We start from the raw sequence: 14,659 nt of genomic DNA, 5'->3' as shown, positions 1-14,659 counted from the left end.
ATGATTATGACTGCAACTGGGATGAAAAGAGGAAGGTGAGAAGTGTTTTGTCTTCTCGTGTTATTGGATGTGGGTGAGGAGAACCAGGGGATGAGACAGGTGTCTCAGAAGGACCATCTGTCCTGTGTGCGAGGGTCCATGGAGAGGGATGGGGACTCTGACGGGGGCTGGCTGCTGCTGTCTTCTCCGTTCAAACTCTTCCTACACACTGGACATGTGTCGTGCTGTGTGGCAATAGAACATGGTGCAGGCAACATCAGCTTTATGTTTAACAATCAGGTTGTTGTTTGACATTTACAGCATTAATTATCCATGAAAGAACACTTCTTTCAGTTATTGTTGAACTACTGTAATAATGAAGGGTCCAAAATCAAGCAAATATACCTACATTTTAGTCAAGTAGCAACAAAAAAGCTATTGCAGCACTTAATACATGAAAGACTCAGCACTGGAGCAAAGTCATCCCCACATCTCAAACTAAGCTTACGGACACTAACATGGGTAAAATAATCTTACATAAGTATGTTAACTCAAGTGAATTTAGAAACAGCTCATGCAGTCATTTCAATATTCTGCATGAATTCTATAGTTAAAACCAGATAGCTATAGTACGTGAGCAAGGTTTCTTTAAATATACTTAATCTTAAAGAGTAATGAGTGCTGTGAATCAAAACAATAGTATGTCATTGAGGGTGTTCATCATTATTCTACAAATCTTTGCTGTGACTCACCATTTCCAGCCACGGTACTATACAGTCTGAATGAAAGAAGTGGTTACAGGGTAGCTGTCTGACAGGCTCTCCCACTGCGAAGTCCTCTTTGCACACTGGACATTCCATACAGCAGTCTACAGGAGAGATGAAAAGGTGAGGTTTTTAACATTTATCTAATATCAATACTCTAAGTCACATGAGATGGTCTTGGACTGAAATTCACTGCACAGCAACATTTCCTGATAACATATTCATCAGATAATTAGAACCAAAGCTATGTCTGCATTACAAAATCTGCTGGCAGGGAATTTAAGATAAGGAAACTAAGCATGGCCACAGTAATGACTAAATATACAGAATGAGTCAAAAGATGCCTCAAGGCCTGGGGAAAAAGATACTGTCTGTCATTCATCCAAATAAGCCAGTTAACAAAAGTGCTGCTAAAGCTGGGCGGCAGAGCTATCAAACCAGGCAAACCAACAAAATGGGACAGGATACTCAGAAGAGGAAGTTGATCTAAATATTTCCAGAACAAAAATTGCAAAACAAAATGCTGTTAATGTCATTTTATGCAGGCTTCTATGGCAGGTGGCGATAGTACATAAACATTATTTCTATATATTCATGAACATAGCTAAACAAGGTTGTATCCACAGTATGACAGATGTCCAATAATGAAAATAAAAAAATACTACTATCACTACTACTACTAATAATAATAATAATAAACTGGATTTCTATAGTGCTTTTCAAGGCACCCAAAGCCCTTCAATTATTGACCCATTATTCATTCACTCACATTCCCACTCATCTTCACATGTACTAATTTCTATGATGCATTATGATCAGAAGATGTGATGTTGATATTTATATCGCCATTTTATTGCTACATATCTGGACAACATACAGGTATATTCCACTGACTGATCTACATATGTATAAAGGGAATGAAACTCCAGTCACAGTCAGAAGAAATGCATAAATTTGTAACTGGAGGAGAACATAGTGCAGCAGTGGGAGAAAAAGAGAAGCAACTGACCTGCTTGTTCCTGAGAAATATTGACGGTTGGAAGAGACGAGATCTTCTCTTTCTCTGCTGGAGGAGGTCCCGTGTTTTCCAACTGACCTAGTAACTTCACACACAGTACACATAAACATTTATCAACTCAAGAGAGATTTAAACAGTGGCAAGAACATAAAATTGGCATCAAGTTAACGTTCTTTACCTGTGTTATCACAGCATCTAACCCTCCTTGGCCCCAGGCGTAGTCACCTGGATTAGAGTGCAGCATCCCTGTCCTTTAAGACACACAGAAACCACAAGCTATTAAGAAATATGACTGAAATAACACTCAGCAGTTGTTCAGTTTAAATCTAAAATCACCTTACAGTTAGCGGTGTAAGAAAACATCAACACATTTAACAGGGTTCCCACTCTTTCCCTGAAATTATTTTCCAGGACATTTTCAGCCTCTACAGAGACAAGTTACCACGTCATACACTAATGCATTCCCCTGTCTCCCTCATTGTTTGGAAGTGTTCTTTTCTACAATTGTAACATGCATTTACCCAGATTGTTTCTATGTTTATTACTCAGACATTTGACATTCAGTCTATGGCTATAATTTATCTATGAAAAATAATTATGACAAATGTATCATAGAATAATGCAAACACACAGATTACAGCGCAGCACTTGATTAGCATAACAATCTGGAGTTACAATGTCCATTTAGACAATTCCCAACTCAGCTTTCACTTGTCTCTTACTTTCTCTCCTGCACTTCCTCTTAACATATTTGTATATTTTCAATAAATCACTGAAAAAGAATTTCCTTTGTTTCATCTCAGTTATAGGCACACAAGGTCACAAGGCAGGGGGAGGATAAATAATTTTCCAGGATAACTTAACTGTTTCCAGGACATTTGACCTTTTTCCTCATTTTCCAGATGTTTTCCATGACTGGAAAATTGGCCAGTCATTTTCCAGGTTTTGCAGAACACGTGAGAACCCTAATTTAAGTATCACAATATTATGTTTTGTGACACTGCAATTATTTTTAATTTGTAATTTACATGCAACACTAAATGGTGCACAGTTCATTTAGTGTGTAGTGTTATAATCTATTGTCAGTACTTGGCTCCTTCTGGCCTGACTGCATGAAAAAGTTACTTTTAGATATGTGGCATGCATAAGGTGGTATCCTTTATACAATTTGGTTTTCTTCTAGCCTTGCTTGATGCATCACAACATATATAAAAGTGTAACCTCTACATCATTACACATATATCATTAGGGGCTTGCCAATACACAGTCATCCTTACCATGAGAGGGGAGGTGAGCCAGGGACTCCGGAGTTGGCAAAAAGACCAGCAAGAAACTGTTGTACAATCCTGTAAAACAACAAGGGAAATTTAATCAAAGTGGGTGGATAAGTGGATGAACCACGGTTGTACCAGTCTGTTACTCACCCTTCTACAGCAGGTGAACGGTCTGGTCTACTGCTGCCTCTGGATCGATATCTCCTCTGGCTGTGCAGGCGGGGGATACGTGCAGGCCCCCAGTGTTCCCCAGTTCCTAATAGACCCCCCATTGGTCCCCCAAGGCCTGCTGGGACTGATCCTCCGATTGGTCCAGCTCCCAACCCTCCCAGGTCACTGAGGCCCCCCAGGCGCCCACCAGGTAGCCGGGGTTCTGAGTCTGGGTTGTCGCTGTCTGTCGTGAATGGCCGCTCCAGCAACAGCAGGTGCCATAACTGGAGAGATGGAGGAGGTGGGTACAGTATGAAGGAGTCGATTTTCAGACAAAATTGTGTTGTTAGGAAAAGAAAGCAGGCAGGGAAAAAAACATAAAAACAAAAATGAAAGAGAGGAGAGAAAGGGGAAAAAAATAAATGACAGCCAAAGAAAAATGAGGAGGGAGAAGAAAGACGGTCAGTCACAATTACTTACAATAATTACAGATCATTACAGTCCCTTTACCCACTATGTACTCCCCCCAAAAATCCTCTAATTAGCTCATACCTCTGCAAACTGTGTGGCTGTCTCATCTATCCCATTAGCACCACCCTCTAGGAGACTGGGGAAACAAGGGAGCACAAGGAGACAAAAGACACATTAATAGCAGCACATATTGAGTTCTGTGCACAAGTATAGTATTAAGCGGGGATTAAGCTGCACAGTGAGGCTAAAGATAATACAACATGAGTATTTTGGAAAAGCAGGCACAACAGTCTGTCTGCCCAGGTACAGTATAAGAGACGTCAGGTTGTCTAAAGTGAGCTACATCTTCTGAACTAAAACAAAATATCTCTTACCTGGAATCTTCCGTTACTTCCTCTATGAACCCTGAATCACATCTTGGACAGATGTATTCCTGGAAAAAGTCAAGACAACATCTTAGACACACAGGACTGTACATATCTGAATCCAAAGGCTTGGAGGAATAGAGTTGGGTCCTGACAGCCATATCCTGCATCCTAGGGATCAAGAGTAATGGTTGCCTGGTTACTAGAGGCAATTGCCATGTCGGGTTAGTGGATCTGGGAACTCACTTGCCTGATTGAACAAGTGGTGAAAAATTAATTTTTAATGTAACCTTATGGGGAGTCAATGATTATAATAACCAACAAGTGAACTTCTGTGTCTACAGTACTGTGCAAAAGTCTTAGGCTGCCTTTACAACTCCTGTTTTTGCATTTCTCAGTCTTTTATTAAGCTACAACAAGAAAATGCTGGAAATATGTCACAGTATTACAATGCATAAAATAGAATTAAATGGCTCCTTCAGGTAGCCTAAAGGTCAGTATTTCATGTGATCTTGTGTGACCTTTGGATTTCGTACATCTTGAACTCTCTTGGGTTGACCTCCTGTAAGTTGTATATAATCTGGTGCCTTCTGAAGAGCATCCCACAGTTTTTCTTTACACTTGGGCTATCCTTTATTATTTTCTCTGTCCGGATAATACCATAAAGCTTCTGTAATACCCATAGTTTTCTGATGTATATTTTTGTTTTGTATGCTGTTTACACTTTCCCTATATTTTCCAGTCGTACATATATTGATACAGAGACTGAAAATTGTATATGTATGGACATTATTTTATTGCTACAACAAGAAACCTAGTAGCAGCCTACTGTATATGTAAAACCATATGGCTTATAAGGTCAGTGTAAATGAACATTTCCATTACCCTGAAAAAGGAGTTTAGTTGAATGGTGATGGATTTGCAAGATATGGGCAAAACAATGACTTATGTTTGAGTTGTTACAAACATCACTGGAGTGCCATAATAAAAGAGTCTGTATAGGACCAAGTAAAAACTTATTTTGGGTGAAAAGATTTGTGATGCACTTTCCCAACTAAGTGAAAAAAAAAAATTATTAATGCAGAACCCTGTTCCCCTTGAAGGGAATCATAACATTGTAAAGCCATTATTACTTTATAGCCAAGTCCATAAAAGAATACTATGTCAGCCTGTGTTTGTAGGGATAATATCAGTCTGATTTGTATGACAGCCAGAGTTTTATGAATGCAACCCAGGAGGTAAAGCTGGTCTGCCAACCACACCTACAATTTTCTGTGTTTCAAAGCCAGCTCAAATAGAAAGGGGAAAACACTCCTACATGTTTATAGATACAACACATGCAAGTTATCCTTCACTATGGAAAGAATTTCTCAACCTTGGGGACAAAAGGCACCACTACTTATTTCATAGTCTGTATTATTTAAATGTTGGAAAATATTGATTTTATTTGGCGATCTGAATATTACTACTGCATCCTTATTAGAGCACAATCATATTTACATGATAATTTAACACACAAATAGGTCAAAAGATTGTGATCAGAATAGTTCAGAAAATTTAACTAACCCAAATCTACTCCTGTGAATTGGGTGTCACAGGTCACCAAAAGGTTATTCTATTTGTTGCATAAATGGATACATGACTGGGACAAGCTCCTTGGGATATAGTAGTGTGAGGTGATATATTCGGGTGTTGTAGTCACTTGGCTCAGTGAAAACATGCCACAGGATTGAATGTGTCTGAGACAAGCAGGCCAGTTTAGAGTCAGTGACGAAGTAGGCTGGAATTACCCATCTTGGCCATATGATTAAAGAAGTATTCAATCTTACAAAATTTTAAGCATTCAGTTAAACAACAAAAGTTATCAGACCATTTCTTTTAATGACTTCATTGATCAGAACATACACTCTGTTCATACTTACAGTTTTATATGACTTGTCATTTTTAACAAATGTGAAAAACTGACCATTTCAGTATTTTCCTTGGGAAATGATCATGTTTTTCCACTGTGGACTAAATTATTTGGTCAATTACATGTCAGTTTCATACAAACTCAAATATATAAACACAAGTCAGTCTTTCCTTTGAGGTGCTGGATCTAGAAAAATCTGGAAAATTGCTTGTTAAAAAAAAAATTAAATAGATAGTTTTCTAACGCCACTAATGAATTACGGTATAACATACAGATCCTTCTGCAAGAATGGCATTAGTATTTCAATCAAGAAATCACTAAAACAACAAAATAAAGTCAGTTAACACATCTGTGAAACACTTTAACCAAATACTGCATTTTATATGGATACATGGATGTCAGGCTGATTACATTGACTATGTTATGTTTCTATAGGATATAACATGACAAATGTATTCAAACAGAAAATCCCACGACAGAAATGCAAAATAAATATGTTAAATGCAAACTGAGAAGAAAGATGTAATTTACGATATGAGCCATGTCTCGCTCTGTATTTTACACTGCTGTCACTTTTGACTTGAAAACTGAAAGTAAAAATGTGATGTCCCGAAAATCCCCACAGCGCAACAAAATACGTATCAGCAGGAATGTCAACTGAAAACGAAAACAAAATATCTTTCACCAAGTGACTTTTTACAATGTCTGTGAGATTAAATCGTATTAGCACAAACCTTCTTCCTCTCAGCTGTTTGTGTTGTTTTGTGCAAAACACCATATCTCCGAGCTGTCAATGCAAAGGCTTGAAAAACGGTAATTTAACAAAAGTGTCTCAAACACATAAGCCTAACGAACTTGCCAACATCTTGTTGAAATGTGTGATTCTGACAGAGAATTTTACGGCTGTCATGAGTTTATTTAGTGACTTAACAACAACAAACCCCGCTAACTGCTAACTGGTTAGCCTCGATTTAGCTGTAGCAAGCAAGCGAAACAATCGGTTTTTAAAAGAAAAGCTGAGTTGACAAGCAGTCGTTTAAAGCGGGAGGGTGTGATCAATACAGAGGGAAAAAGGTTCACCTTACCGGGAGTTTGGGGTTTACTTCTCCCTTACAACAGTGACAGAAAAACCGATGCGGGGGAACAGCCGCAGCCTCCGCCATCTTCCCCAGACCAGCACAAACACTGACGTCGGTCCTCCACAATCTGAAGCCCGTCGTCCGCCTCCAGCCCGGCATGCACCGCGGCTCAAACCAGCCAATCACAGCGAGCGAAATGGAGTAGCGGAAGTGTGTGTGTTGTCAGCTGAGCCGCATGTGTTTAGACTCTCATCAGTGGTATGTTTAAAAGAGAGGACCTCCTTACTCCTGTCTATCGGAAAGGTTAGTAGAAATACTTATAAATGAAAGTGTGAAATGTCAACATTAATCAGTCCTGCGTGTAAAGTGCTTAGCCTTAGTGTTTAGCCTCTGTTAATTCCTGTCAAGTTTTCCTGCTGTGTTTTGGCACCGTGTTTTTAAAAGTACCTGTTTATGAACAATGATTATTAATGAATAGTTGTAAGTCAACTGATATGTGTTGTCACACACTACTGAAAATGTAATTTTTTCTTTTTTCTTTTTTTTTTTTTCTTTTTTTTTGAGCAGACGACTAGTCTGCCTGTGGATTTTAAAGCAACTTCAGTGTTGTTTGAAGCTCAGTTTGAAGCTGCAGGATCCACATTTTATGTTTGCGTTATTCCAACAGAATATAATACACATTATTCGCATAAAATTCATCCTTATGCTTTTCCCCTTGCAATCTCCTTTAGAGGTTCAAAGTAGCAAGCAGTGCCATGTAGAGCAATATATCAGCAGTTTGCTGTTCAGTGACTGTATCTAACATCATGATGCAAAAAACTCTCTGATTGCGATTTTTCCTATATGATCTCAAAGCCAGTCAGTGCTTATCATATAAAAATGACTCTTCCAAATTGTCAATAATATATGAGTTTGATAAATGTTTATATAGCAAAAATAAATGTATTGTAAATATGTGATGATTTCTACAGTATCTTTGTGTTGGTTGGATTTGTCCAGTACATTGAGTGTAGTTGTAAGACCATCTGTGTTTGTCTGTGCAGATGACTGCCCAGGAGGTGCGTCTTTGTGGTCTTCTGCTGAGAGAGCATTTTGGAGAAGTGGTGGAGAAAGTGGGAACACACCTGCTCAGAAGTGGAGCGCAGAATCTTAGAACTATCATTCATGAAACAGGCCTCCCACTGGACCTGGTAACACCCACTTATTTCTAGATTTTGTTTCATATCAGCATGTTTCCATGATGGTAACGTTATATAATATATCCTGTATATCTGTTGTATGTTCCTGTTATATCTGTATTATGTTGTGGATACATCACCTTTGTGTATTTCTCATGAATATTCTGCTTTTCTTCACTGTTTCTGTTCACATGTATTTTAATTACATGATTATTTTACACTCAACTGTGATTAAAATAAACAGTATTTTGGGAGAAAAAAAAAACCTTGATACACAGAAGAAACATGATACATGTCTTCACACAATTATTTTTTCCTCTACTAAAATGCATAAAACTTGAGCATGTTTGATGAGGAACATTTAATTTATTTTCTTGCTTAACCTGATTAACAATGAATAAAACACCTTTTCTGTGTCATTGTAGGTGAAAAAGTCCCTGTGTGTGCTTGTACAACATGGGGCCTGTAACTTTCGCTCTGGTCGTAAAGGACCCGGATGCCCCACTGAGTACCAGGCCAGCGGTGATCGGATTCTGAGAATTCTACGCTATCCGCGGTACATCTACACAGCCAAAACACTGTACGGTGACACTGGAGAGCTCATCATAGAGGAGTTACTGCAGAGAGGTCACATGACCATGAGCAGCACAGTTAAGACCGTCGCTGACCGACTCACACAGAACATGGAAGGTCAGGCTTTGTATCACTGGTATTCTACAGAAAACATGAATGTCTCTCTGATTATAGTAGCTATTAGACACAGAAAACTTTAGTTTGCTGTAAGGGTTTGAACTAACAGAAATCAGGCAGGACAAGTAAATGCTGTTTACGAATTATATGGTAAGATTGACTTATTGTACAAAACTTTTACTTTTTAATAATGCTTCCTTGATTTGCTGATTTTGTAAAAGTGAATTTGAGCATTTATTAATTTCATCTAGTTAAACAAAGGATATACATACACAGTTGTTGAATTTAAAAAAAATGTGTACTGGTTACTTTCAGTCACTCATGGCTTCTTTGTCTTTTTGTAGAGGGTCGCAGTATGGATTACAGTGAAGTAACTTCTGCCTTCTCCAAACTGGTGGAAACCCAGTTTCTTCAGCGCTGCCCTCCAATGGGGGGAGCAAGAAACACAAAAGACAGTGGTTCTCCACCTACTCCATCTACCCCAGCTACGCCTGGTACACCAGCTAGCACCGCCTTACTCACACCGGAGAGTTTCCCCGACTGCTACAAAGTGCCTCATATTACGCTTATAGGACGAGGCAAACGCCGCCACTCCAGTGACGATGGAGAGGACCAAAAGAGTGCAAAGAAGGCTAAAATGGATCCAGAGGTAATTCTAACACATCACCTGAATGTGTTAATACTGGCCACAGTATTGCAGTAACTCATCTATAAACATCTGTCTTGTATTTTTTGTTCAGACACACGGTGATGAGGGGATTTATTGGCAGGTGAATTTTGAGAGGTTCCATCTCCACTTCAGAGACCAGGCAGTCATCAGCGCTGTAGCCAACAAACTAGACCAGGTGAATAAGGATTATTTCTAAAGATTTGACTTGCACAGGTGTCACTTACGGAGGAATACTAAGTTTTTATTTAAAGAAAGGAAGTGAATTCAGTTCTCAGTGCTCTAATTCAGTTGATTTATTAACTTTAAGAGTAAATACAAAGTTTATTATGCCCAATGTGCAAAATAGTTTTCAATTCCAGTAGCTGAACTCGAAACACAATGATGCCTTTTTTTTACAGTAAAGTATCATTCCCATGTGTGTTTTATCTTGTTGCATTGCTTTTATCTTATGTTCGTCTTGTATGATCTACACTGAGATACACCACAGGATCATATTTGTTCTGTGTTATTGTCTCATCAGTTTAGATTGCAATATGTTTTAATTGATAAAAAAAAATAATCAATAATTCCCCACAACTGCATAATAACTAAAGTAAGGAGACTGTTTTGTACTTGTATTTTGTTACTACCTATCTATAATTAATCATGTATAGTCTAAAGTCATACAACACTCTCTACAGTTGTGTTAATCATTAAAGTGCTTAGCTAATGTGCTACAGTCCAAACTGGAACACTATCATAAAAGAAAGCAGCCATGTAAGCTATTGATACCTCTTAGTTTGTATGTTTTCTTTAGTAAAATTAATAATTGTAGTCATATATACAGTTTTAATGATTCTAATGAATAAATCCTTTCAGACTTGCAGTGAGATAGTAAGGACCATGTTAAGGATGAGCGAAGTGACGACTTCACCCTCAGCCACCTGCACAAAGCCCCTCTCTGCCAATGAGATCTTCAGGTCCCTCCCAGCCAGCTACAACATCCTCAGACCCATCTTAGATCAGTACCTCACCTTGCTGGTGGACGATCCGGTACCACTCCTGCAAGACTCGCATCACATTATACCGCCTCATTTGAAGACCCTGGTGCTAAAAGTACTGAAGTCACAAAAAAAAAAAAGTCAGTTAAAATTATTTATAGGGTGGACTTAGCTAAATAAATAAAACATGTTTATGTACTCAACTTGAATTGTCCAAAAATGTGACATCAGTACTTTTGGCACCAGGGTCTTTAATTGTTTTCCCATAAGAAGTGTGTTGAAGCTCAACTCCTTTTTTTATTATTTACTAGATGGAGTTTGTGGGGAAGGCCGGTGAGAGTGGAGGAGGGATGTTTGTTGTCAGTATCCTTTTTTCATGCTTGGGTGTGTTTTCAGGAGTCAAACACTGCTAGGTGACTTAGAATGTTTGGACACAAAGATGCTTTTCTTGACCCACCTCTCAGATCTGCACAGAGCTCTTGCCAATCTGGCCCGAGCCACACTTGAGTCTGCAGTACAGGAGAGGTAAACCTGTGTGTTTCACATATACTACACACTACTACATCCCTCCATCAGAACTTGCTGTTCATTTATTTATATGTTGGTAATGATTATCTATCAACAGATTTGGCTCCCGGTCGGCCCGTATCTTTCGTCTGTTGCTAAGGAAACGTCACCTGGAGCAGAAGCAGGTGGAGGATTTTGCGATGATTCCTGCCAAGGAGGCCAAAGACATGCTCTACACACTGTTGTCACAGAACCTGGTCCAGCTTCAGGTTCGTACCTCCCATGTGAAGATGCTCATTAGTGTTCATTCTTAGCAGGATTATTGTAACATATATCACAGCTTGTTGCCAGAGCATACTATATGTTTTATTTTGATGAGCCCCGATCACATTGTTCACATCTACAGTTTATTAGCAGTGAAAGTAAGATGAAAGTTGATGGGGAAAAAAAACTGTTCAGTGCTATTTTCTGCAGCATTAATATTGTGCCTGAAAAGAAGGAAAGCAAGAGTCCAAAAACTCCCTTTGTTAATTGTCTGGCATGTGTCTGTAAGATGTACTAAATCAATGAGAAATCTTTTTAAGAATTAGATCTGTAGAACTGTAGCTGCATGTTTGGGCAATGACGCAGTAAGAACGTAAGTAACTGTTTGGCAGTTGAACCAGAGATTCATCAGATAACTGGAGCCAGCAAATTAAAAGCAGCAGTCCTACTTTTTATTACTTAATCTTCCCACTCATTATCTCTAAATAGCCACTATATTTCGTCCCCTTAAGGAAATCCCAAAGACTCCTGACTACGCTCCCTCTCGTACCTTCTATCTTTACACTGTCAACCAGCTCCCCACTGCGAGAATGCTGCTGCAGAACTGCTACAAGGTAAAACCAAATGATTTTCCAACTCTGGATGGCAAAAGAAAAATAGCATCAATCTTTTCTGTTTGCGGTATCCTTGTTAAAGTGTTGCTTCTGGATGTTTTTTTTTGTTTGTTGTGCATGCAGACAGTGGCCAACCTCATAGAAAGACGACTGTTTGAAACCAAAGAGAGCAAGTAAGTGCATCATCTGGACTCCATACCCGTAATATTTGTTGTGTAGACCTGCCACTGCAAACCAACTGGTTTCTCATGATCATGGTTGTCCAGAGCTCACAGTAGTGTGACAGATGAATGGCTTGACTGGGGGTTTCATAAGCTGATTGGTTTTGTGTTTGTCTGGCAGGCGTTTGTTGGAGAAATCCCAGAGAATCGAGGCCATCCTGGCGTCTCTGCAGGTCAGTGGTGCTGAGCCGGAACAACTGACAGAGGTCGAAGAAATGATCACCGCTCCTGAAAAACAACAGCTGGAATCTCTACGGCTTCACATTAACAAGTAAGAAGATGCATCAACACTTCTCAGTTTCTACTGTCAGCTTTACTGTTTTTTTGACTGTCCGTCTCCCTTCAGGTTAGATTCAGCAGAGAACCAGGTAGATGAAACCATGTTTCTACTAGAAGCCTACGTCAGCTCTACTGCCACCTCCACAGCCTGAGAGTCCCAGATTCAAGTGTTACAATGCACCCGTAGTACTTCTAAATAATTAGCTTCACTTTTCTGCATGAGTGCTGGAAAGTGCAACTGTTTTATAGTTTGTATGTTTGATGTGTTTCTGTTTGAGGTGGAATAAAATGTGCTTATATGTTTATTGTTTTTTATTTCATGCACCAACAGATGAATAAAGTTCTACTAGAATGCATCTTTTTAAAACTTTTAATTTCAGTAAAGAACAAACACAAAACTGTTGAACAAACTTAAGGCAAAGTGAACATCTGAAATGCAAAACCATGGAAGTGTCTGTATATTAAATAAAAAGAAGTGTGGTTTAATACACGTATGTTTATTCTTAAAATTAGAAAAAGATTATTTACAGTAAGTGCTCCCGACCCTAGAAATAGTGGGTAGTGCATTTCTGTTGGACCCTCGTGATGCTGTCTTTGGTCCTGGAGGACCTGGCCTCAAGTCCCATCCCAGGACTTTCGGTGTGCCTGGACGTGGACTTGACTCATCTGGTGGTCAGCATGTCTGGTGACTGCTGTCTGTTCAAGTCAGGTTCACTCCTCATGGTTCTCATCCTCTCCTCTGTGTTTCCGTGCGAAGAACCCCAGCTGACAAGAAGTGAGTGAAATTGAGACTCTGCCCTTCACAAATGCTCATATTTTCCACAATCAATTGTCAATGAAATTTAACATGAAATACCTTCCATAATATAAAAATGATAAGAGCCAGTAGCAATAAACCTCCAATGATGCTACCAATCAGAATCCAGAGTGAAATGGGAATAGCTCTGCCTTTCAGAACCTCCAGGACTGTCTGGAGAAAAACAAGTGAAAACAAGGATTATTCTACCTCCTCAGTGGAAAAGTACGTCACTGTATTTAAAATATATAAACATTTAACCTAAACAGAACCTCGGGCTTTTACCATTTTTACAGTAAAAATTTTAACAGTTTCTGTTAATATGTTTTATGTTGAAGTTTGCTTTGTGCATTTTTTAAAATTTATGCTCAAACTTATTACAATCAGTGTAAAATACACATTTCAACATCGTCAGGTTTTAATGTAAGCTGCATTTGAGTTTATTTTAGTTGTATACATTCCTGCTTATAATTAATTACCTGTACTTTTTTGTGGAAAGTGTTACAGTTTTACAGACAAAGACACAACACAGACAGAAAAAACTGGAGTAAAAAGACACCTTATAGCCTTGAGTGTTAATTTTTTTCTTAAAAGTAACCTTTTTCTTTCCTTTTCAGTGGGTGTTGTTTATTATTTGTTAAATTGAAAAGGTGTTTGTTGATTTCATCAGATAACTGTTACAAAGAACCCCTTTCTTTGAGATATTAACTAATATTATGCTATCTAAACAGTAGGTCCAAAATTATGCAGAAATGCATAACTTTTAGACATCTAACTAAAAGCTACTGTGGCACCTAAACCCTCCACAATCCCATGAGCCCTGTGTTAAAACGTGTTACTCCCTATTTATAATATATTTTTCAGTAACTAAAATGACGTTTTATAAGGTGGCATTGGTCCCTGTCAGTCCCTCCGTTGTATTACCTCCCTCCAGACTGTTCCTGTGCCCAAAGTGATGAGGTTCGTTTCCTGAGCTGTGACCTGGTAGGCACCTATTATTTTTGCTGACTTGTATTTTGCCTGCAGAGAGATACAGAGTTGATGATGAATGGTTAAGTCATAGGTCAGTGAAACTAGGCCATAAAGTGTGTGTTGTGTATCTTACATTTCGGAAAAAGTCATCATGGACTCTGCGGCTGACCCGTATGACAGCTGCCTGCCCTTTCAGAAGCTGCTGGACTTCACACACAACTTCTGTACACCATGATCTGCTGCAGTTCTGGACACAAACACACAAGTACAGTGTATTAACATGTGTGCTCATGCCACTGCTGAGGTCAGTCGCTGCAGGGCTGCCAGTGCCTCACCAGAACGTCATTCTGCATCATGTCTTCGGGATGGAGCGGTCGTACGTCCTTCTGTCTGCCCTTCAGCTGGGTCAGGTCACTGAGCACGCTGCAGTTCACCCCTGTGGCCTGGGGGACAGGATAAATGTGTCAGCCATGGTC

At 39.1% G+C, this 14,659-nt stretch overlaps 3 protein-coding genes across 4 annotated transcripts in view; 1 reads left to right on the top strand and 2 right to left on the bottom strand.

Annotated features, from left to right (window-relative positions):
- Positions 1 to 104: 104 nt before the first annotated feature.
- rnf115a (ring finger protein 115a) lies at positions 105 to 4,240 on the bottom strand. The gene is made up of 9 exons (XM_030158410.1): positions 4,217 to 4,240; positions 4,031 to 4,089; positions 3,738 to 3,792; positions 3,186 to 3,469; positions 3,039 to 3,107; positions 1,940 to 2,012; positions 1,753 to 1,846; positions 732 to 847; positions 105 to 224 (listed from the first exon to the last, which is right to left on the bottom strand). The coding sequence occupies exons 1-9, from the start codon at positions 4,238 to 4,240 to the stop codon at positions 105 to 107; spliced, it is 894 nt and encodes a 297-aa protein (XP_030014270.1).
- polr3c (polymerase (RNA) III (DNA directed) polypeptide C) lies at positions 4,031 to 12,901 on the top strand. Of its 2 annotated transcripts, none has more exons than XM_030157411.1 (14): positions 4,031 to 4,088; positions 7,018 to 7,315; positions 8,056 to 8,202; positions 8,616 to 8,880; positions 9,225 to 9,521; positions 9,619 to 9,725; positions 10,409 to 10,582; positions 10,842 to 10,893; positions 10,995 to 11,055; positions 11,156 to 11,306; positions 11,814 to 11,915; positions 12,039 to 12,088; positions 12,258 to 12,407; positions 12,483 to 12,901. In XM_030157411.1, the coding sequence occupies exons 2-14, from the start codon at positions 7,067 to 7,069 to the stop codon at positions 12,565 to 12,567; spliced, it is 1,890 nt and encodes a 629-aa protein (XP_030013271.1). In that variant the 5' UTR covers positions 4,031 to 4,088; positions 7,018 to 7,066; the 3' UTR covers positions 12,568 to 12,901. The 2 variants fall into 2 exon arrangements, with proteins under 2 accessions (XP_030013271.1, XP_030013270.1); XM_030157410.1 differs by having other exon boundaries at positions 9,225 to 9,529; positions 9,621 to 9,725.
- Positions 12,902 to 12,982: 81 nt separating this feature from the next.
- The window catches only part of itga10 (integrin, alpha 10), a 33,603-nt gene continuing 31,926 nt past the window's right edge, over positions 12,983 to 14,659 (bottom strand). Inside the window, exons 26-30 of the mRNA XM_030157409.1 lie at positions 14,519 to 14,626; positions 14,317 to 14,430; positions 14,136 to 14,231; positions 13,272 to 13,385; positions 12,983 to 13,180 (exon numbers count right to left, since the gene is read on the bottom strand). Coding sequence (XP_030013269.1) covers positions 13,127 to 13,180; positions 13,272 to 13,385; positions 14,136 to 14,231; positions 14,317 to 14,430; positions 14,519 to 14,626 — 486 coding nt within the window. The 3' untranslated portion in view covers positions 12,983 to 13,126. The remainder of the gene's footprint in view (positions 13,181 to 13,271; positions 13,386 to 14,135; positions 14,232 to 14,316; positions 14,431 to 14,518; positions 14,627 to 14,659) is intronic.

The sequence above is a fragment of the Sphaeramia orbicularis genome, chromosome 16, assembly GCF_902148855.1.
Source record: "Sphaeramia orbicularis chromosome 16, fSphaOr1.1, whole genome shotgun sequence".
NCBI lineage: Eukaryota > Metazoa > Chordata > Actinopteri > Kurtiformes > Apogonidae > Sphaeramia > Sphaeramia orbicularis.
Note: the sequence above shows the minus strand (reverse complement) of the source record. Positions and strands in the feature narration are given on the sequence as shown.